This window comes from Hyperoodon ampullatus, assembly GCF_949752795.1.
Source record: "Hyperoodon ampullatus genome assembly, chromosome: 8".
Taxonomy (NCBI): domain Eukaryota; kingdom Metazoa; phylum Chordata; class Mammalia; order Artiodactyla; family Ziphiidae; genus Hyperoodon; species Hyperoodon ampullatus.
Genome location: NC_136921.1, coordinates 6677830 through 6701177, shown reverse-complemented (window position 1 = coordinate 6701177; position 23348 = coordinate 6677830). Strand labels below are relative to the sequence as shown.

At 48.3% G+C, this 23348-nt stretch overlaps 1 protein-coding gene across 1 annotated transcript in view; it reads left to right on the top strand.

Moving 5' to 3' along the window:
• Positions 1 to 23348, top strand: part of TRPM8 (transient receptor potential cation channel subfamily M member 8) — a gene marked incomplete at both ends in the record, with an annotated part of 74663 nt that overhangs the window by 31061 nt on the left and 20254 nt on the right. The window contains 8 exons of the mRNA XM_079710045.1: positions 398 to 527; positions 2339 to 2484; positions 4928 to 5040; positions 5464 to 5680; positions 12202 to 12293; positions 14186 to 14327; positions 15427 to 15598; positions 18176 to 18353. Coding sequence (XP_079566171.1) covers positions 398 to 527; positions 2339 to 2484; positions 4928 to 5040; positions 5464 to 5680; positions 12202 to 12293; positions 14186 to 14327; positions 15427 to 15598; positions 18176 to 18353 — 1190 coding nt within the window. The remainder of the gene's footprint in view (positions 1 to 397; positions 528 to 2338; positions 2485 to 4927; positions 5041 to 5463; positions 5681 to 12201; positions 12294 to 14185; positions 14328 to 15426; positions 15599 to 18175; positions 18354 to 23348) is intronic.

Genomic DNA, 23348 nt, shown 5'->3' with positions numbered 1-23348 from the left:
TTCTCCATAGTGGCTGTATCAATTTACATTCCCACCAACAGTGCAAAAGGGTTCCCTTTTCTCCACACCCTTTCCAGCATTTATGATTTGTAGATTTTTTGGTGATGGCCATTCTGACTGGTGTGAGGTGATACCTCATTGTAGTTTTGATTTGCATTTTTCTAATAATTAGTGATGCATTTATTTTCTTTTTGTATGTTAATTCCATTTTCAAGACTGAGTATATTCAGGTTCAAGACTCTTGGTGCACATTGCAAATTTTACTGGGAATCATTATGAACAGTTCAGATTTTTACCATTTCCTGCTTTTGCCATCAATCTGTGCTTGTCTGACTTTGATGTTGACTCGACTGCAAGGGCTTACGAATTAACTGTGACATTCTCACCCCTCTGGAAGACCAGGGGCTGTACTCTGGCAGCCCTGGGAGCCAGCAAGCTTCTGAAGACTCTGGCCAAGGTGAAGAATGACATCAATGCTGCAGGGGAGTCCGAGGAGTTGGCAAACGAGTACGAGACCCGAGCAGTGGGTAAGCCTCTGGGAATGGGAGCCGTGGCCGGCACAGCCACACCACGTGGCATTTACTGACTTTTCCAAGAATGAAGGTGGTGAAATATAGGCTCTCTCATCCCACAGCTGCCCAGGGCCACACCCAGGCCAGGTCTAAGTAACTCAGCACCATAGGGAAACCTCGGGTTGTTTTGTTTTGGGGATGCTATTCAGAAACCTTGACACGTGTGAGGTTTTACCTGACGTGCAAGCTAACAGGTTAGCCTGCCAGCTTCCTATACGTATACTGACAGAAGACCCCAGACCCCTGGGTTAGGGACACAGATGGTTTACTACTAATGGCAAAGACAGCAGCCAGAGCAGTATCTTGGGTTGGTCACCGTGCCTTGATTCCCCACGAGGTCACGTGAATAAGGGCTGGTGTTGGTGGTCCCACATCTCCACAAACTTAGGAGGCTCAGAGCTTCTATAACACAAGGCAACAGGCGAGCTGCCCAGCTCCCCTCCAGGGCGATGTTTCTCATCACCTGGAACGGAAGAGGGCAGAGGCCCCGCTGAGTGTGACGCTCCTGAAACATCTGTCCTCTGTTTGCTGTTCACCTGCCGTTGAACACAGCTTGCCATTGCCCCTGTTCAGAGGGCCCAGACCATGCAGGACTGTGAGAAATCCAGGACCAGTTGCCTCGCGACAACAGAGAATTTTAGGCCGGCTCAGTTTTCTTCTTTCCACTGGGGAGTTTTAAGTTTGCAAGATGACACATTGCAAAATGCAGGCATGTTTGTCTGTTGTCTGATCTAATGAAGAAATGTTCATGCATTTAGCCTCTCTGTGTTGGGAAAAAGGTGTCTGATTATTTCTTCTACTATATTAAAAATTTCAAGGTATTACGTTGTTTTTGGATTGACTTCAGCTGGGCAATGGCTCCAAGCATTTCAACTTTTAAAGGATTTTCTCTGAGGAGCTACACATCAATCTGTTTGTCATAAGGTCTCAAAATATAAGCACACCCTCAATGCAATAGGCCAGTGCTGGTTTTTTTTTTAAGTTTTATTTATTTTATTTTTGGCTGCTTTGGGTCTTTGTTGCTGCTCGCGGGCTTTCTCTAGTTGCGGTGAGCGGGGGCTATACTTCGTTGCGGTGCGCGGGCTTCTCATTGCGGTGGCTTCTCTTGTTGCGGAGCATGGGCTCTAGGCACGCGGGCTCAGTAGTTGTAGCACGTGGGCTTCAGTAGTTGTGGCTCACGGGCTCTAGGCGTGCAGGCTCAGTAATTGTGGCACACACGGGCTTAGTTGCTCCGTGGCATGTGGGATCTTCCTGGACCAGGGCTCGAATCCTTGTCCTCTGCACTGGCAGGCAGATTCTTAACCACTGCGCCACCAGGGAAGCCCTGGGCCAGTGTTTTTTATTACGTCATTTTGGCTTTTTTTTTTTTTTGCACTGTGCCTTAACTGCAAAGAACCTCACCAAGAAAGCACAGAAGGTAAATGAGATGGAGGGGGGCTCAGGGTCTGGATCCCCTCCCCAGTGGCTGAACCCCACCACAGAGGGTATTCCCCACATTCACTGCAGCTCAATTCAGTGGGCATTTCTGGACACCTGCTGCCAGGAGGCACTGTGCTGTGTGTGGGGTGCCCAAAGTAGGTCCCTTTGTTCAGTAGAGAATTATATTGTACTGGTGTTCTCTTTGCCTTTTATAATCCAGGATGCTCACAGCCAGGCTTTCATGGAAGTCAGGGCTTGGCTGGTGGGCTCGGGGGGCGGGGGGAAAGTTCTGTGTATTAGTCAGCCCTGCCTCCCGTTTCCCTCTCTCTGGGGACAATGCCACTTAGAGCTGTTCACGGAGTGTTACAGCAGCGACGAAGACTTGGCGGAACAGCTCCTGGTCTATTCCTGCGAAGCCTGGGGCGGAAGCAGCTGTTTGGAGCTGGCGGTGGAGGCCACGAACCAGCATTTCATCGCTCAGCCCGGGGTCCAGGTAAACAACACGCAGTCACCAAACATCATGCCCAGAAATGGACCTTTCCATCAGCTGGGTCTCTGGATCCAGTGTATCTCTAACTAGGTGTAGGGATGGGCCAGGTTACATGAACTCTCTGAGCCTTAGTTTCCTCATCTGTAAAATGGGCATAATAGGGGGTAAAGGAAGGGTTGCTGTGAGGATTCAGTGAGATAATATGTGAGTGGGGCCAGCCCTTTATAGTAGCTGTTACTGTTAGAACTATTACTAGTAGTAATGGCAGCAGAGAAACTAGTATAAAGTGGGTTCAGCCAGTGTAGACGTTTTCTGCCCCAAATTACATTAACAGCAGTTTGCACCTGGTATCTCAGGTTTTGGAGGGGAGATTTTTTCCACCCACCATCCCAGCTGGAGGGGTCTGGTGTGAAGGGGAGGAACATGGGGAAGAGATGTACACGCGACCACACTTCATCTTCACAGCACGCGTGCAGGTCGACATCATCCCATTTTACTGAGGAGGACTCAGGAGCTCAGAGAGGTTCTGGAACGTTTCCCAGGTTGCTAGGAAGTGGCAGGGCTGGGATTTGATCCCATGATGATTGCCCACCTTACGGACTTTCCGTTATGCCATGCAGCCAATAACTGGCACAGTGTTTACAAAGGAATCCGTTTGCTACCGCAGCCAAGTGGATTCAGTGAGTGTGGTCATGGATGACAGGGGACACACAGGGAGCCTTGCTGTTGTTCTGGTTTAGCCTCTGCGTCGTAGTGGGCTGGAGGGAGGCCAGTGCTGGGGTCAGTGTTGCCTGGGAGACCCGGCCGGCTGCCACGGCTGCCTCGCTCTGCTCATGGCTCTGCTCACAGCTTCTTAGCCCCCAGACCCCTTCTTGCCCGTGTCCCAGAGCTTTGGGCCCCAGGGAGGTTGATTCATGCTCCTTCCAAGTTCACCAGGCTCGACGGTTTCCACCAGATGCCAGTTCAGCGATGTTTATGGAAAGTCTCCCTGCCCGGCCCGTGGGACCAGGGAGTGTGGTTGCTCTGGGCGGGCTGACATGTGGGGTCAGATGTCGCCGGTGGCCATGGAACCCGAGCTAGTGCGGGAGCTTTCTGTGACTGAGGGCCTCATGGTGCTGCTCGGAGATGGCCTGGTGGGCTCATCACCCTGGCAGGATCCGGACAGGGAGGAAGACTGGAACTTACTTGTCTCAGTGTGCCCTGCAGAAGCAGACCGCCAGACAAGGATTTGACTGCAAGTGGTTTATACTGGACGTGAGTCCAGGAGGTGCGTGAGGGGAGGGGAGGCCAAGAGGCTGGGAAGAGAAGGGAAGGAAGCAGACACAGGTATGCTAAGGAGAAGTTGCCCCTGGAGGCTTCTGGGAGCTTCATGCCACCTGCCCCAGTGTTGCCCATCTGAGCATCGACCCACCAACTGCAGTTTGCGGTTCCCTGGGGGCTGCCCCTCAAGAGTCAAGTACACGCCCGGCCGCAGAGGCCCAGGCAGAGCGGGGCAGGGCTCTTGGGAGGAGCCGTCCTCTCCTGGAGGGGTGCTCCGGGGTATGGATGGGGCACCCGGGTCCCAGCCCTCCAGACAGTGCTGGGAAGGCCTCAGGTCCCCCCTGCTCTGCCACAGAGACACACCGGTCCCTTCTGATTGACATGATATTTTTGTTCTTGTGGGGTTTTTTTTTTTGGCCGTGCTGTGCAGCTTGCGGGATCCTAGTCCCCTGACCAAGGATCGAACCCAGGCCCTTGGTAGTGAAAGTGTGGAGTCCTAACCACCGGATCACCAGGAAATACCCAATACGATCTTTTCTGAGAGCTGCGGGGTCCTTCTGTGTGACCCAGCCTATGCCCACCCCTTCTGTGTTGACTTTCAGTGCTGCTGTCGGAGACAAAATGAGTTTCTAATTCCTGCCTTCGTGGGAGGCCCTGTTCCACCTTTCAGGGGCTGATACGGTCTGGGTAAAGCTTTTCCATGCCTTTTTAGCTCAAATGGGTGTTGAGACACCAGTGGTCTCTCTCGGTGACTTCCTTTCAGTTTCCTGACAGGTGTCACCTGTTTGCCTCCAGAAATGAATCCTTGGGGCCCTGCAGGTAGCACTGGATGTCGTGTGAATTTGTGATCTTTCAGGGAAAAGGAGCTACAGAGGTGCTTGTTTCAACTTACACAGTAAGAATTAGAGTTGGTTAAAATTCATAGGTTTAGTGAATTTGGACTCATACAACCTCTGTTTTAAAGTTCACAGAACCCAACATAGAAAAGGACTGAAAATCAAACAAAAATTTATATGGTTGAATCATAGCCCCTTAAAATCCAGGTAACTAATATAAAAGAATAAGGATCTCAATTCAGAGAGTTATTTATTTGGAGAGGTTTGAAGGCTGGGAAGAAAGGTTGCATACCATCCAGCATGTCATTGCATTAATAAGGACTTGTGTCCTTTGTCTCTGTTTCCTGTAGAATTTTCTTTCCAAACAATGGTATGGAGAGATTTCCCGAGACACCAAGAACTGGAAGATTATCCTGTGTCTGTTTATTATACCCTTGGTTGGCTGTGGCTTTGTATCATTTAGGTATGAAACCAAGGCACATAATCATGTGTGTATACATACATCTGTGTGTGTACAAGCATCTGTGTGTGTGTACATGTATCTGTGTGTGTGTGCTCTTGTGCAAAGGATCAAAAGGCCTGGAAATTATGATGTTCACTCTAGTCCCTGCACTTTAGGTCTGGGATCTCCGTGGGTTTCCCCCAGGTTTGATTTCAAAGAGGTAGGAGTGGGCTCGTGTCTTCAATATCTGAGGCAGAATTTGGATCTATTAAGCATGAAATGCCGAGGCTGAATTTTGGCTGGGTCAAACTTAGAACACAATTTGGACACCACCTGTCCCTGGCCCAGCTGTGGGTCTGAGTTCATCTGTGTTCAGAAGGAGAGGTGTAGCCCGTGCAGTGATGTTGGCCAGGATGGTGACCATGCTGTCACTCCTCGGTCCAGGAAGAAGCCCCTCGACAAGCACAAGAGGCTCCTGTGGTACTACGTGGCCTTCTTCACCTCCCCGTTCGTGGTCTTCTCCTGGAATGTGGTCTTCTATATCGCCTTCCTCCTGCTCTTTGCCTACGTGCTGCTCATGGATTTCCACTCTGTGCCGCAACCCCCGGAGCTGGTCCTCTACGCGCTGGTCTTTGTCCTGTTCTGTGATGAAGTGAGACAGGTAGGTCAGCCCTGCCGTGGGACGCCCCCTCCTTTCCTCAGTGAGCGGCATCTTCCTAATGCCAAAGGGGAGCAGAAGTTGCTCCTCAAGTTCCAAAGTCATTATTTCCCCCAAATAAATGTTCTCATTTGGTGGCCACCCATGAACGTGAAGATGCTCTTCCATGAGATCTCCTAGCCCCAAGCCCAAGCTTTGCTCTATAATTATGTTAATTGGTGGAGATGAATTACTCGGGAATGTGTTCAAAGAGTAGGTTGACCTTGGACGTTTAAACCCACTCCCATCATGAGGAGCCCTTTGTGATCCCGTCATTACTGTCACTGGGGTAAGCAGCACCATGAGCGGCAGGGGAATTGGAAGGACTTTCCAGCTAAGAACATCTCAATGCCCAGGATGTCAGATTGACAATGTCGGAAATTCATATTCGTCCTTGTGAATTTCAGGGAGTTCATGTCATTTATTCATGGTGTTTTCTCTAGTTTCTTGGGATCTGCATTGTTTGGCATCCTCTTCCCACCCTTAATCCGAACTTAGCCCAGGCCTGGCACATAGCAGGTGCTCAGTTAATAATTGTTGAATGAGTAAATGTTGATGGTGAAGGTCAGTGCTATCCCCAAACCATCATGAAAAGTCATCCCAGAAAATCTTTTTAAAATGGTAGTTTACAAAATATTTGAGAACTGCTGTTGCTGTCACTCTTGTCCTATATGAGCCCAAACCCAAAAACATATCCATTCAACACGTATGGCCCAGGTGCTTACAGTGTACAAGGTACTGTGCCAAGTGATTCCAGATATTTGGAGGGGCAAAGGATGCTGTTCTTGACCCCACAGAGTTGCTGCCTGGAATAGGATTCCTAAATTGTTTCGACTATCATGCTAACTCTAATAGATTCTTTTTTTTTTTGGTGGCTTCTAGGAGCCCTGGGTTGAGAAAGATCCTGAGCCTCTATTTTCAGCAGGAGAACATCTTAATGAGTTAGAAGTGTTTGCCATGGGCACAAGGGGTGGCAGCAGTCCTGGTACCAGTGCCCTGGATCTGCCTTTGCTTTCCTAGTAGGTGGGAGGTGCAGACGCAGGCTGGAGATGGAGTACAGGTAGAAGTGTGTTGAGCATGCAAGATTATCAGGCTTTCTGTTTACCAGCAAATCTCCCCCAGGACCTGGTCCTGCTCATGTTCAGAGGGTTTCTATGACTTCAGATCAGCTTCATGGGTGCTCCAGGCATTGGGTCAAGTGGTCACAGTTCAGTCCAGGGCACTTCTGTATTAGCTCGCTAGGGCTAGGGCTAGGGCTGTCATGATGAAGCCCACCAGCTGGGTGGCTTAAACAACACAAGTTCATCATCTCATTGTTCTGAAAGCCAGAAGTCTGAGATCAAGCTGTGGGCAAGGTTGGTTCCTTCTGAGGACGTGAGGGAGGACCTGTTCCAGGCCCGTCCCCAGTTTCTGGAGAGTTGCTGGCCATCTCTGCTGTTCCTTGGCTGTAGATGCTTTGCTCAGTCCCTGACCTCATGCTCACACCGAATTCTCCCTGTGTGCATGTCTCTGTCCAAATCTCCCCTTGTCATAAGGACACTAATCACATTGGATCAGGGGCCCATCCTGCTCCAGTATGACCTCATCTTAACTAATTACATCTGCAAGGACCCTACTTCCAAACAAGGTCACATCCTGAGGTGCTGGCGGGTAGGACTTCAATGTATGAATCTGGAGGGGATGCGATTCAACCCACAGCCCCTTCCACAGAGTCTCAGAGGCCTTCTTTTACTTGCTAGTTCTCTCTTTTTTTTTGACTTCTGTGTATCAGCAGCCAGGGTGTGAAAACATCCTGCTGGAGAGAAGCAGAGAAAGATGGAAGCAGAGTCAGCATTTAAAACGGGAATGGGCCCTGGCCATTGTGAGAAAGTTAACCAAGAACTTTTAAATTAGGAACCTCCCCAGTTACGTTGTCATGGGAGCTGGCACTGCACGGGGTCGCACGTGTTCCCTCCTAGACCAGTCGGGTGCTGGGGCCCTGACTCCCTTCCTTTGCTGTGCTCCCGGGCGTGGTTGACCACGTTTCAAAGGCACATCAAAGAGAAAGTTTGGCTTTTGCAGAGGAAGAGGATGAAAGGGTGAATTTGGAGGGGTTTGTCTGGCTGCAGGGGGAAAGCCCTGTGTCTCATCCTGTTTGAGAGACCAGCAGACCTCTCATCCTCTGTGGACGGGGAGGCCCAGGGGGGCAAATAAGTCACGAGCGCAAATAAGTGGAGAGAGAGAGAGAGAGAGAGAGAGAGAGAAAGGGAAAAACCAGTGGGAATTGCAAATAGCATGGTAGTAACTTGCTTAATTTCTTTGACCTTCTGGTTCCCCATCCTTAAATGGGCATGTTTCCTACTGCAAGCGGTTATTTTTTCAGCTTATTGAGATATTATTGACATATAGCATTGTATACTTTCAAGGTATACAGCATAATGACTTGCCCTACATATAACCATGAAGTTACTGAGGGGAACAAGAGGACGGGGTGTCCTACCTGCAAGCCTTGCCCATCTCATCCGGCACCAGCTCCACTGGGGAGTTCCAGCTTCTCACATATACTCTGCTCTTGCCCAGAATTGGGTGGCATAGAAGTGACTTCACGCAGATGTTTGTTTCTTATTCACATTTGATCCTCGGGGCCTTGCACAGGAGCGGGCGTTGTCACGTTTCTGGCAAGTGAGTGTATCTTTTTTAAAAAAACGAATTGACAAGGCAGGGTCTTCCTGATTCAACCCCAGAGATGTGCCGTGACCGAGAGTAAGGGGGGAACCATGAAGCCAGCACTGGGCACGTGGGGAGAAACCTGGCAGGAGGGGGCTCAGACGTACCCTTTTGAGCAGAGGGTGCTGTTGGCAGCTTCTTGGAATGGTTGGTAAAAAGTAAAAAGTTCTTTTCCTGCTTCTGGCTGCCCCTCACTCACGCTCCCAACATTTCTCCGCTCGTCCCGTTCCTGACCCTGCCTCCTGGCTGCATTAAAGTCACAGAGTCCAAACGTCATTTGTATCCTCCAGGAATCTAAAGGAGCATGAGGTCTAGAGAGACCACTTATCCTGGGTTGCTCTAGGGGCAGAGCTTGGCCTGGAAGGAGGATGCAGGGAGAGTCATCCTGGCTTAAGCCAAGCCCTTCATTCACGCAGTCTTTCTTTCAACAATTATTTATTGAGCACCTACCACAAGCGGTGGCTTAGACCCTGGGTATACAGCGATGAACCAAACAGGCAAATATCTCTGTCCTCATGGACTTTCTACCAGTTAGCGATGACTAGCAGGGTCTTTTCTGGGAGCTTTCAGGGAGAGGTGAGCGCCGCCAGTAGCACTGAATGAGCGAGTCTTGAGTTGACGGGGAGGTTGGCCTAGAGGTCTTGGGATGGTAAAATTTGGAGTCCTTACGTCGCAAGCATCTCCCTTCAGATCCGCATGTACATTTAACTGCTCATCCCTTATTCGGGTCATGCAGGAAGGAGACTCAGGACAGGTGCATTTTTGCATAGAGAGGGGCCCCCGGCAGGTGGAGTGTGTGGAGCTTTGCTCGGGAGAGACACAGAGCGGGGACACTGAGTGGGGGCAGACGGTGGGCAGGAGCCTCGGGGGAGGTTCTGGGTTTCTGATGTGCTTCCCAGTTACTCCCCAGGCCTGATGTGATGCCCACAGGGTCTGGCTGAGTCCCAGCTGTTCTACCTTCATAATGGGTGGTATTTGATGATGCTAGGGATGTGTAGCTTTGTCCAAGTGTGTCCTCTGTTTCTTTGTAAAAGTTATTTTTGAAGGGGCAGTTTTTTTTTTTACCTCTTTATTGGAGTATAATCCCTTTACAGTGGTGTGTTAGTTGCTGCTTTATAACAAAGTGAATCAGCTATACATATACATATGTCCCCATATCTCCTCCCTCTTGCATCTCCCTCCCACCCTCCCTATCCCACCCCTCTAGGTGGTCACAAAGCACCGAGCTGATCTCCCTGTGCTATGCGGCTGCTTCCCACTAGCTATCTATTTCACGTTTGGTAGTGTATATATGTCCATGCCACTCTCTCACTTCGTCCCAGCTTACCCTTCCCCCTCCCCGTGTCCTCAAGTCCATTCTGTATGTCTGCGTCAGGGGCAGTTTGAATTCAGCAGTCCTGCATATTAAGGCGATGGTGAGGGACATGCCTGTGCTCAAGGTCAGGAGCGTGGGGTCAAGGCCAACCCTGCCGGCTGGGAGCAGCTCTGCCTGTGTGGTCTGTGAGCCCCATCTCCACAGCACAGCCTTGCTGATTCCTGTCACTACAGGACTCTAACACTTGGGGTCGCTGTTTCCCTTTCGGGTCTGCAGACTCAGGCCTTTGGAATCCTTCATGTGGTTGGTTTCCTCAATCAGCTCTGCCGGCCTGGTACTGTCTCAATTAACCTAATTCACACTTGTTAGCGAAAAGCAAAACCAGGCAGGATGTTACCTGCTTCAGATGGTGTCTGGGTGTCAAATGCATGGTTGTCAGTGTCTCCCTGTGTCCCCTTCCCCAGGAGACAGAGGTTGCTATGTTAACTGGAATTTTTAACCAAGGCAATCAATAAGTGCAAACATAGTTGCTAAATAACTCTTAGGTCTATTCAACAGACTGTGAATGTTTATTTAAAGTGAGGTAAGTCCCAGCGTCCCTTCATGGAGAGCACATTCAGTCTTGAGGCCCTTGAATCCCCAAATCCTGAGAGATAGGATGAAATATGCTCCCGGTATTTTATGAATATAGCCAATCGCTGGCATTCCATTCAGAAAAGAGGCGGCTATTCCTTTTTTAAAATGTCTTCTTACTACAACGGTGCCTCCCAACCCCAGACTTGATCTACTTATGGTTCTTCCCATCATGTGGCCCGAGGCTGAGCCAGGCTGGGGCTGCCCTGTTGCCCTGTGCCTACCTGCCTCTCAGGCCAGGGTTTCAAAGAGGGAAGCAGGTGGCAGGTAGAGCCTGTCCCAACTACCCTCATCTTGCAAATGGTTCTTGGTGGGTGGTGATCAGTTTCACTAGGACCACCCAAATGGACAGTTAGGGATCCTGACTCGATTTCTGAGCCCAGGAGTTCAGCCATCCCACAGGGGAACATGGTCAAATTGGGCTGCTCACACCTGGGGTATTTTAATATTTCCTTGGTACTTGATTTCATAACGCCCTCACCCCTTTATCCACTAAAGTTGCTGTTTGCATTTATAAATGAGTGAAAAGAAGTACATGTTGAGAAACCGATGATGTTTCTTGAATCTCTTCCAAGTCTAAGATTGTGGGATCTCTGTGCGGTGGTGGGGGGGGGGGTCTAAAGAAGCAGGGTGATGCTGGAGAGAGGAAACCACGTTTCAGAACCCTAAGACCCATCACTTGCTGGCTTTCTGCCTAAGGGTAAGTTCCTTTGCTTCTTTTTCTTAGGCCTTTGTTTCAGGTGCAGAATAGGAGATAAGATATCTTAATAGCAGGTGGACCCATGTTGGTGGTTCATTTAGTAGATTTGAAAAGTGCCACGTTCCTTTGATGACACATCTTTGCTGTTGTTTTCCTGCCTTGCACAAGTCTGGTGGTTTCCTTATCTGAGCTCCCTTGGACCTTTGATCTTACCTCCCCTCCGACCCTTATCACGTTTCATTTTAAACATGTTTAACGTCTGTCTTTGCTGTGGGCCAGTAGATTCCTTGAGTGTTGACATCACACCCAATCCGATGATGTCTCTGTGTCCCAGGAGCCCAGCACAGGTGTTTGCAATCCCGTGGATTCTCAGTAAATATGTTTTGAGTGGATGGACGAATGAAAGGTTTAGATGACCACCCTGGAATCCCCCAAATCCAGCGTATGGATTGCCAGAGAGGCTGTCCAGATGCAGTCTTCTAATGGTTAACCTTATCCCTCTTTAAGTGTTTTCCTGACATGCTTTCTTCTGAGAAATCATGACCGATATATACAAATCATGATGGAAGGATCACTGAGGCACACTCTTCCTGTTGGTCATTTCTGTGACCACGTCTGTCCTCCTAGCTGCCACACATAGCACCTGTGTGCAAAAAACAAAAAAGTTTTTAAAACTTAAAAAAAATTTTCTTTAATAAGATGTTTTATTCCCATGTGCCAGAAAATTTTTACAGTAAACACACAAATCTGTGATGACGGCAGTATGGATAACACCCTCTAGAGTTGTGCAGTGCACAGCCTACACCACTGTACGTGGCAGCCATGGTGGGTGGGATTCCACCTTTGCCCGCACAGGTTGTACTCACTCTCTGCAGGTTTCTCTTTAAAAAACAGTTAGGATCCCCGAGTCTTTTTATCTTGACTTTGTGAGCAACACATGAATAACAGCACAGCAAGCATGCAACCTACTTCCCAATCCCCCTGGAACAGCACAGGGCAGTTGCAGGGCATACTTGGCACATCATGGGCTCAAAAAGGATATGGAAGGAAATTTGTGAGCAAGAATAAATCTGGAAGCAGTTGATGTTTCCAAGCTGCTGTGTCCTCTCTCTCTCCCTCTCTGTGCTGCAGTGGTACATGAATGGGGTGAATTATTTTACCGACCTGTGGAATATCATGGATACGCTTGGGCTCTTTTACTTCATAGCAGGGATTGTATTTCGGTAAGTAGTCCTCACCACGTTTTCAAGTTTCAGGTGTTTTTGGATTCTCTTGGGTGGAAAGGCGGAGGAAAGACGTTTCAAGCCCAAGATAAGAGAGAGAGGATGAACTATGGTCCCATTATTTTATGAATATAGCCTATCTCTGGAATTCCATTCAGAAAAGAGGTCGCTGTTCCTTTTAAAAAATGTTTTCTTACTGCACCGGTGCCGGTTCTTCGCATCACATGGCCCGAGGCTGAGCCAGGCTGGGGCTGCGCTGTTGCCATGTGCCCTCCCCGCCCCCTTTTAGAGATTATTACAAACGCCCATTGTCTCTGCCTCTTAGAGACACAGCTTGGCTGCCATAAAGCTGGGTCTCCTCTCTTCCCCCCTCCTGGTGATCTGTGATTGAAAAAGGGTTCTTCGTGGTTTTTCACTTTGTGCTTATAGAATTTGGGGAGAGAATTAGAAATCGGGGAGAGAATGATGAGGGTGTTAAATATAGCACAGTGTTTTCGTTTGGGGCCATATAATCCTCTAACATACACTTAACTTCAACTTAAATGCTGGTTCTGGAGCCTGCCCTCCCAGCTACAAGAGTTCCTCAATCCCCGAGGATTAGAAAAACCAGTTGAAAGGTACGGTTGAAGGCAAACAGCAACATGACTCCACGTGATAGGGAAATCGGGGTGCATACAAACCTTGCCCCCTTTGCCCAGCCCTGCTGCTTTCCGGGCTGCCTTTCCCGGCTGCCTCTCCCGAATAGCTTCAAGGTGAAGCTCGTGGTCTATTGGAGCAGAGAAGCCTGACTGTTAATATTCACACCTACCCAGAATGAGGTGCTTTACAGTGAGTGCTCACTCTACAATACGAACGGGGTAAGAACTCAATCTCCTCCTCCAAAAAAACCCTCCCCTTCTGCTTGGGTTAAAGGCCCAGCATTGTTTTTTAAAGTTTTTATTTTATATCGGAGTATAGCTGATTAACAATGTTGTGATAGTTTCAGGCGCCCAGCAAACCGACGCAGCCATACGTATGCATGTATCCATTCTCCCCCAAACTCCCCTCCCATCCAGGCTGCCACATAACACTGAGCAGAGTTCCCTGTGCTCTACAGTAGGTCTTTTTGGTTATTAAAGGCCCAGCATTTGAATCATGGTTGGATGTGATTTCTAGAGCATTCCAGTTAGAAAGCACATATGGCTTTCAATGGACATGCCAGCAGGTGGTTAGCTAATCAAACGATCTGGTGCAAACGAGGTAAGTTTCATTGGGGGGAAACCTGGCAGGGTCAAGTCCCAAGTGGTCGGGGTCACTGTAGAGGCCTGTGAGCCAGGAAGTTAGCGATGTCGGAATTGGGTCCTGCAGGAGGATTTGGGATGAAGGACTAAAGTGTCCGGCCTCTCCTGGAGTCCACGAGGACAGTAGACGTGGCCTTTGGTTTTCAGTGGCTGATGGGCCAGTGATGTCCCTGGTCTATTTCCACTTACTCTCAGTTCCCAGGCTTTTGGCTGTTTCTTCATGTTTGGTTATTTTTTTATTACTATTATTTTTTGCGGTACGCGGGCCTCTCACTGCTGTGGCCTCTCCCGTTGTGGAGCACAGGCTCCGGACGCGCAGGCTCAGCGGCCATGGCTCATGGGCCCAGCCGCTCCGCGGCATGTGGGATCTTCCCGGACCGGGGTACGAACCCGTGTCCCCTGCATCGGCAGGCAGACTCTCAACCACTGCGCCACCAGGGAAGCCCCTGTTTGGTTATTTTCAAAAGCAAAATTTGATTGTAAATCAACTGTACTTCAATAAAATTAAAAAAAATTAGCAAATAAAATCCAGAAATAAATAAAAATGATAAAAAGCAAAACTTTGAAATATTTTGTCAGCATCTCACAGCTTCTCTCTTCTTCTTTCCACAGGCTTTACCCTTCTAACAAAACCTCGCTGTACTCCGGACGAGTGATTTTTTGCCTGGATTACATTATATTCACCCTAAGGTTGATTCACATTTTCACGGTCAGCAGGAATTTAGGACCCAAGATTATAATGTTGCAGAGGATGGTGAGAATGAAGAATATTTGTAGTTAGTTGTCCTTCTTCTAACTGCATCCAGTGTTCCTTTCATTGTTGAGAGGAGGATTATGTGCATAGAGTGATGGCTGCATTTCACAATCAGTAGGGTTTACTTTCTTGATGTGTTTTCATCAGGGGCCCCTCTTCCAGGTTAAAATTTAACAAAAGATGGCTGTTAGGAGCAAACAGCATGACTCAGTGCGTTGCTAAGAAAGATCTCTAGATTTTACATGTTTCCAAGTGCTTTCACTTGAGTCTTAACAACTCACTAGGAGCCTAGGCGGGAGAGGGACTTTTATACCCATTTTACAGATGTGGACAGTCAGGTTCAAGAAGGTTAATATGTTTGTCTGGAGACATGCAGTGAGCTAGAAGCATAGCATGGACTGGAACTTTAATCTTACAACCATGCGATACAGACATCGCAAAAGCACTACCAGCCCCGTTCCATGGAGATAAATAACAGAAAGATACACACTGACAATGTTACTTCTCTCAGCTTGTTTTCCACGTGACCCAAACCTCCCGTGTTTCTGTCTTTAAATCAGATGGGCGTTTGGATGAGCTCATCTGGAGGTTCCTTTCCAATGCTGAGCTTCTTCGAGTTTGCGGTTTTAATTCAAAGCATATCTGGGGCATCAAGTCACCATGAAGTCATGCTATGTGTGCAAAACATTAAAAAAGATAAAACGGTGCATTCTTGTCTAAAAAGGAGAGCTTTTATTTTCCTTAAGAAAAAAATAAAAAACTAAGGCAATAGCTTAGGGGTCTGCAGAACATGAGCTGGAGAGGAGGAGGGGGGTCCAGAGCTGGATCCCTCTTCTGCTCCCAGGCTGGTCTCATTCAGAAAGTCTCTGCTGCTGCGCTGGTTTGGAGACCTGCAAGGAAAGATGCATCCGTCAGTTTTAGTGCCGGGAAGGAGATGCCCTGAGACCCAAGGGTGATGATGGGCATTTTTAAAAATTAGTGATCAAATGCTGGGCACCTTAGGTTCCAGGGTCCCAGAGCCTCTGTCCTCCGTGGTCAGCGGAGTGGACAAGCCACCCTGGTGCCATCCTGACTCCACTCTCCTGTCCTCCCATGACAGCTGATCGACGTGTTCTTTTTCCTGTTCCTCTTTGCCGTGTGGATGGTGGCCTTCGGTGTGGCCAGGCAAGGGATCCTCCGGCAGAATGAGCATCGCTGGAGGTGGATCTTCCGCTCGGTCATCTATGAGCCCTACCTGGCCATGTTCGGCCAAGTGCCCAGCGACGTGGACAGTAAGCCTGACGTGGCCTGGGCGGGGGACAGCTGGGAGGCGGCAGATGCTTCTAGAACCAGCCTCCGAGGCTCCCCACTCTGACCCTGGGGACTGTATTAGGAGCAGGCAGCTGGAATCTGGCCAACACCAGGCAGCGGACACTAACCCTCAAAGCCATTTCTTTCTCCTGAGCAGGATCTCATGTCTACCTTGTAAGCTTGTCCCCAACATTTCAGCCCGCAATTTTTAAACCTTTATAAAAAGAGTGTTTCTCATATTTCCAACAACAACGTGGCCGATGAGAGCCAGGAGCCTCACTGGTTTAGAAATGAGTGCTGCGAGTCTGTCCTATACAACAGAGTGACGGGGTGCTCATTTATTTCAAAAAGTGCAATATTGAAAAATTTTGCACTGGAACCTGGAATTTAAACTTCCAGCATTAGCCTTCTGCCTTTCGGAGGCAGGTTAATGGTGGCAGAGATGGCATGGATTTGGCCACACCCAGTTGACATAAGGAAAGTGTCGGGCGTGTGCCAACTGGTGTGTGTTTTGGATAAACTGTCTAAAGCATCTCTGTGATGCTGACAGTAGCCTGAGCTTGTCATGTTCTGTCCTGCCATGGGAAAACTACCCCGATGTTTGCCTGGCCCTATGCTCTCATTTCTCAGCTCCTTGGTGTTTTCTCAATTATCTCCGTGGCCTCGTGTGGTCCTTCTGGCCTCTTCTACTGCAGCCTCTTCCAAGACCTTAGAAACAGCTCTTTTCCATGCAATGATGGGAAGGCACCTTGTTATTATTATTTCCCGTCTGCACACTGTACTTACCATTTTACATAAAAGCGAGTGTGTGTTGTCCTCACGGCAACCTTACGTGTCTGTGGTTTTAGCCCTGTGAGGGACAGCTCACAGTAACTCACCTAAAGAGCCAGTGGCAGGTGGGGTTCAAATGCTGGTCCAGCCACGTGTGTGCTGTGTGCCCTGGGACGCAGCTTGGCGTCTCTTCCTCTCAGCTCCATTGCAGGTAAAAATGGGCGTAGCACCGACTTTTCTGCCGGGCGTCTCACTGACCGGCAGGACTGAACTCAAACTCACATGCTCGGATGAGGATCTGTAGCCCGGAGCGACTCCCAGAGGGCCAGACACTCACATCCATTGCCTTCTCTAAGATTCTCAGACTCACCTCTCCATCCTCCCCTCCAGACTCAGACCTTCTGCAAGTCCTCGTTCTAGGATCTGTCACCACCGGTCGCACAGATGTGCAAAGCAGAAGCCTCCATGTCATGTCCTTGATGCCTCCTATGACTTCCTCCCCCACCTCCAGTTCATCAGCTAGTTTTGTTGATTTTATCCCCTAAATGTCTTTGAAACCCAGCCACTTTTTACCATCCCCACCACCACTACCCTAAGCCATCCTCACCCCCTGCCCACGTGGCTCTTAGTCAGAACCTCCTCACGTCTCCCTCTGGCTCCTTGTACTGCAGCCAGAGCGATCCTTGAATAAAGAGAATCTGATGTGTCACACCTCTGCGTCAAGCAGTCTAACAGCTCTCTGTTGCTTTTACTATAAAGATAAAAAAGTTAACATGCTAACTGCATATCCTGTTCTCTCATTTCAACAGACCTTTCCAGTCCCCCTACCACAGGGCCTTTGCACGTGCTTTCCCTCTCTAGATGCTCTGGGCACCCCATCTCTCCCCATTCATTTAGCTGGCTCCTACTCATCCTTCTGTCCTCAGTTCAGAGACGCTTCCTTCCAGTGGAACCGTTCTCAGATGAGGTGCCTCAGTTTGTGCCCACGGAGCACACTGTACGTGTCCTTCTTAGCGCTTCTCAGGGGCTGAAATGTTCAACTTGTGTGGTCATTCATCTGCCTATTCTTCCAGAGAGGTTGGAAGCTCCCTGAGGGCAAGACCATGTTTACCTTGCCTTCCTTTTTGTCTTCCATCCTAGTGAAGTCCTGGCTCATAGTAGCTGCTCAATAAATACTTAAAAATCTTTTATTGATGTCTAGTTGATTTACAATGTTGTGTTAGTTTCAGGTGTACAGTAAAGTAAATCAATTATACATATGTTCACTCTTTTTTAGATTGGTCATTACATAGTATTGAGTAGAGTTCTCTGTGCTATACAGTAGGTCCTTATTAGTTAACTATTTTATATATAGTAGTGTGCATATGTCAGTCCTAAGGTATCTCCCCATTTCCCCCTGGTAACCATAAGTTTGTTTTCTACATCTGTGACTTTATTTCTGTTTTGTAAATAAGTTCATTTGTACCATTATTTTTTGGTTCCACATATAAGCAATATCATATGATATTTGTCTTTCTCTTTTTAACTTACTTCACTCAGTATGACAATCTCTAGGTCCATCCATATTGCTGCAAATGGCATTATTTCAATGCACTGTTATTCAGTCAATAAATACTTAATGAGTAGATGAACACATGATTCTGAGGCTTGCCCACGATTCTGAGGCTTACCCATGATAGAGTGCCTTGGAACAATGCCCGACACATTGCATGATCATCGCACCTTTGTGGTGCTTTAGCACTGGCCCCTCCAGAGGGTCCTCACATTGCCTGTTGCTGTATCCTCAGGTACCACGTACGACTTCTCCCACTGCACCTTCACTGGGAATGAGTCCAAGCCCCTGTGTGTGGAGCTGGACGAGCACAACCTGCCCCGCTTCCCCGAGTGGATCACCATCCCCCTGGTGTGCATCTACATGCTGTCCACCAACATCCTGCTGGTCAACCTGCTGGTCGCCATGTTCGGGTATGTGCTTGGCCATACACTGGCTGGGGGTCCACGCCGTGCCGGGCCCCGTGCCAGGTGGAGCTGGGGGAATCGGGAGTGAAGCAGCAAAGGTCCACCCTTGAGGAGCTTATGATAGAGGTCTTATGATAGGGGATTGGTGGTCTGGGGTGGGGAGAGGCCTTGAAGGGACTATATTAAGATAGAGCGAGTCCTATAAGCTGTAACATAAGTTTCTGGACCCCAAAGACAGGTGCCTGTAACCCCCTCCAGCACGTCAGACTGCGTGTTTAGTGTCCATTTAGCAACCTCCCTGGAGCGCCGAGATGCTGGCCTGACAATGACTGTGGCTCGGTTCCCAGGTTCTCATTTTCTGTGGACTCCGTGGGATGGATTCTAGGGCTTAAGGGACTCAGCTTTTAGTTAGCTGCTGCTTTAAAATATTTAGTTTAAGTACAAATCAAGAGAGCAGAGTCAGGAGAGCGACTCTCCTTTGGGGCTCATGTCTAATGAGGTTGGCGTGAGAGCACGATGGTGACTGAAACATTTTTTTTGCTTTTGGCCATTCTCTTTAATCCATTTAGAAAATCATGTTTATCTTGCCCCTTTGTCTTTCTTAGGAGCGTTTCAAAGAACCCCATGTGGTGGGTACAGTGGGGGTACCTTAATTTTATGCTGTTGTTGTGAGGTAGGGGGTTATTCTGGGTACATGAATCCTGGCATAGACAGGCAAGCAGTTTAGAAACAAAATTCAAATTAAAAAAAATTATTTGTTAAACTTTGGAGTGAAAGAAAAACCATAGTTGAAACCAGAAACTGAGAAACTATGAAGGATAAGAAAAACACATTTAATTTCGTTAAAGAGGATACCTCAGATGAAGTCATGTGATAAATGATAGACTGGGGACAATGTTTGCCTGAGGTGAACAAAGGCTTCTCATTCTTGCTGTAGAAAGAGCTCCTGCAAATCGGTGAGAGAAAGATGAGGCAGTAGAAAATGGGCAGAGGAATGCAATTCAGAGAAATTCAAATGGCCACCAACTGTAGGGGAAGGGGCTCAACCTCATGGGTGGGAAAGGTCAGCTGAAACCAACAATGAGGTGTTGGTTTAGGATCCATCAGGTGAAGAAACATCATAAGAAGTGCTGGAGATGATGCTGGGAAATGGACACTGCTCTGGGAATGTGAATTGTCTCCCACTTTTGGGAAAGTGATCTGAAAATAGCTATTAAAAAATATGCAAACCTTTGGCCCAACTCCTGTGTCTGGGAATCTTTCGTAAAGATATCTAGGCAAAAAAACATTTATTAGATCATTGTTTGATGCCTATCAATAAGGGGATGGTAAAACAAAGCATGTCGTATCCATACCATGGAACATTATACAGCTCTTAAAAAGGAAAGCTGAGGGCTTCTCTGGTGGCGCAGTGGTTGGGAGTCCGCCTGCCGATGCAGGGGACGCAGGTTCGTGCCCCGGTCCGGGAAGATTCCACATGCCATGGAGCGGATGGGCCCGTGAGCCATGGCCACTGAGCCTGCACATCCAGAGCCTGTGCTCCGCAATGGGAGAGGCCACAACAGTGAGAGACCCACGTACCACACACACAAAAAAAGAAAAGCTGAGATCTATATTATTGACTTGGAAGGATGACATTTTGTTAAATATAAGAAGCTCAGTGCAGGCTTATTTTTATGGCAAAATCTTATTTTCTGACAGTAAAAAACAAGAAATTTTTAAAAGGCAAGTATATATTTCACTCAACACAATGATCACATATTACTTCCATAATTTAGAAAAAAAGAATCAGAAGGTAGTTGTCTTATAGAGACCTGAGGGGCACCAGGATTGTAGACGAGGGTCATCTTTCTTTGTCGGTCAGTGGCCTCCCTTTGAGTGAGGCTGCGTGGGGGAACATGTGCCTTCGGGGACATCACGCATCCAAGGGGCTGAGCCGTGAGTGGTCATCTGGTCTTCAGGTGTACAGCGACGTCCTCCTCTAGACTAGCTTCTACACTGTGGCCACGGTGGTGTTTCTAAAATGTCACTTCTCTGCTTAAAATTCTGGAAGGATTTCAGTATTTCCCCATAGTGTTCAGGGTAAATTTCAGCCTCCTCAGCTTCCTCCAAGGCCATCGACCTGGGCTTTGAAAACAGCTTCAGGCTTCACCTCTGCTACCTGTCCCTGACAGGCATCCCACCTGTCTATCCCTAAACAGTGTGATCTGTCGTGCCTGACACTTTTGCAAATGTCACCCCTCTGTCGACATTACCTGTTCTATCTTGACCGTCTCTTTCCCATTCCTCTTGCCCTCTAAGGAGTCCAGCAGCACCCTTCGCCCGAGTGGTCCTCGTGCCCTCCCCACTGTGCATAGAGAACCCGTGGACCCCCTCACAGTGATAGCTTCCTCTTCTTCCAGACCGTAAGCTCTGGAGAGTGGAGATTGTGTCTGTCTCAGCACCTAGCCCTTCCTGGGTTTGTTCCATGAATGAAAAGAACAGGATTCTTTCTGCTTTTAGTTCATTATTCAGTTTTAGTTAGGAGAATAGCTTCCTGGTCTGTTATTCACCAAGTAGTGTCAATGGTGAATGTCAGACCAGTGAGGGGTTCATCACCTAAATGTATAACATCTGTTCTGTGCCAGGTGCCTGGGCCATGGAGATCATGGGGCCCTTTGTCCCACTCAGCCTTAAAGAGGGAATATGCACCCCACCCCACCCCCAACTCCATCACTGCCCCTAAAGGGGGGCCTGGGAAGGACTCAAGAATCCAGACGTCTATACTGCTTACGGGAAGCTGGACCATGTCACGCTGCCAGAGGTCCCCAAGTCTGAGCTTGCAGAGAGAAGTGGCGGAGACGGGTGGTTATGTATCCACGTGAGGGCAGAGAAGGGAGGACCGATTCCCAGACTCGAAGCAAGAGTGGGGAGGGAATGAGATGATTTGGGGTCCTATTTTATAGTGATAACCTCTCTTATCAACCTGTACATTGAACATTGGGTAGTCCCTGTAAAAACTGACCACTAATATAATATCTACAAAAATTAAACAGAAGGGCCGACAGCTCCCAATGCGATGGCCTTTGAGCTACACGAATTCAGTAGATCTCAGGAAGCAGAGTGGAATAGTGCTTAGAGTTCTCCCGAGTCTGTGTGCTGTGAGCTGTTCACCAAAGCCATTCTTGAGGACCAGGTCAGTTTGTAATTCATTATCCCCATGACAATCATAAAATGATAGAATTTGGAGCTGAGAGGGACAGGAGTCCAGCCTGTGATTTTCAGGTTGAGGAAGTGAAAGTTGGGCAGCTCAGCATCTGTGGCTCTGGCCGCACTGACATCCTTCTTGCCTGTGTCCATTCGAGGCTTGAGCTTGAGTCTCTTCCCTGCGAGGCCTGAGCCATTGGGCCACACCCCACTGTTGCCTCATTCAGTGTGTAAGTGTGACCACTGGGGAACTTCCCTTCCCTTGGGGGATCCTTAGATTCATCTTGGGCTAAGGCAGAGGCCTTTTTTTCTGTTAATACCTGTCTGAGCAGCTAGAGCAGCCCCCTTGCCATCCTTGAGCTAACTCGTCAGGACGCTGTTTCTGATGGTTGTGATGGATATTCTGGGTTCACTCCAAGCCGACAGCTCCGGGCTGTGACCCCTGTCTGGCACCACCTCAAAATATTCATGTAAGAGCTTAACCATGCACAATGGCAGCCTTTTGAACTGTAACATAAATGTACACTTGGGAATTTTAAAGTAATATTGGAATGCTCTCTAGATGGTATTCAGCAGGGAAAGGAAATGGGTGTAAACATCTGCGATGATTCCACATTAAAATTATCGATCACAGGCCCTATGTGGCTTATCAGAGGCACGATGTGATCTTAAGGTTAGTAAATGACTCGGGGTCGTCTTAACACGGAGCTGTTAATGCTTTCAGGCACCGTGTCCTGAAGATAAATTCACCCACGGCATTTCTGCTGGAAAGGACTCATCAGACATGCCCCATCTGAGATAATTTCTAAGAATAAAATGTTTTTTTAATCTTAGGAATAATATATATTCATTATGAATATGTAGAAAAGTACACAAAAGAAAATATCTCCTGGTACAGATTAAACGTTCGGGTGACTTCACCAGTCCCAGGCAGGCTACTGAAATGGGATGAAAAGAAGAAAAAGAGAGCAGATAATTGTAACAATAACAATAGCTAATATTGATACTTTCCCATGCTAGGCACATCCAAGTGCTTTACATGTGCAGCTTCATTTAATTAGTCATCATTTTTGTGTAGGTGTAGCTTTATAATCATTCATAAATGAGGAGTTGGAGGCAGAGAGAGGTTAAAGTCTCTGCTATCTGAGCGGGAGATGGGCACATAGACAGTAATATAAGATGAGGTGAAAAGATACAGTACGATCCGAGCGGCACGAGAAACCTATTCACAAAGGACTCTGGTGCAGGGCCGGGGTTATTAATTGTGACAGATCTTGGGGCTGGGCAGCAGCAAATGGAGGAGACATTTGCTCAGAGGACCCTGTGAGCTTTGGTTGGAGAGGGAGAGAAGCAGAGGAAATAAAGCTGTTCTGGGGAGAACTAGAGACTGCGGATGGGGGAAGGTCAGCAGGGGCTGGGTTATGGAGTGTCTCTTATACCGTGTTAAAGAATTTGGACTTTTCCCTGCAGGTGAAGGGAGATTTCATGGGTCTTTACACAGGCAATGGCACAATCTTAGTTGTGCTACTTTGACAGAAACATGCTCAACAGTTAGCATTTCAAAATCAGTGCAGTGAAATCGCTGGCTGTCTCTTACTGTTAGCGTTGATGCTGTTTTGGTGCTGCAGAGCGCGGGGGGAACCAGGATGTGCGGAACGTTTTAACGTGCCCGCTGGGGCACTGAGTGGGTGCAAAAAGTCAGGGTCATCAAGGTTCACTGGATACTGCTGCAGAGTCTGGGAAGGAATGGCAGATGGAAAAATGTATGAAATCTGTGAAAAGCTTGGAAGGGGGGTTTACCTGATTGCAGTCTAG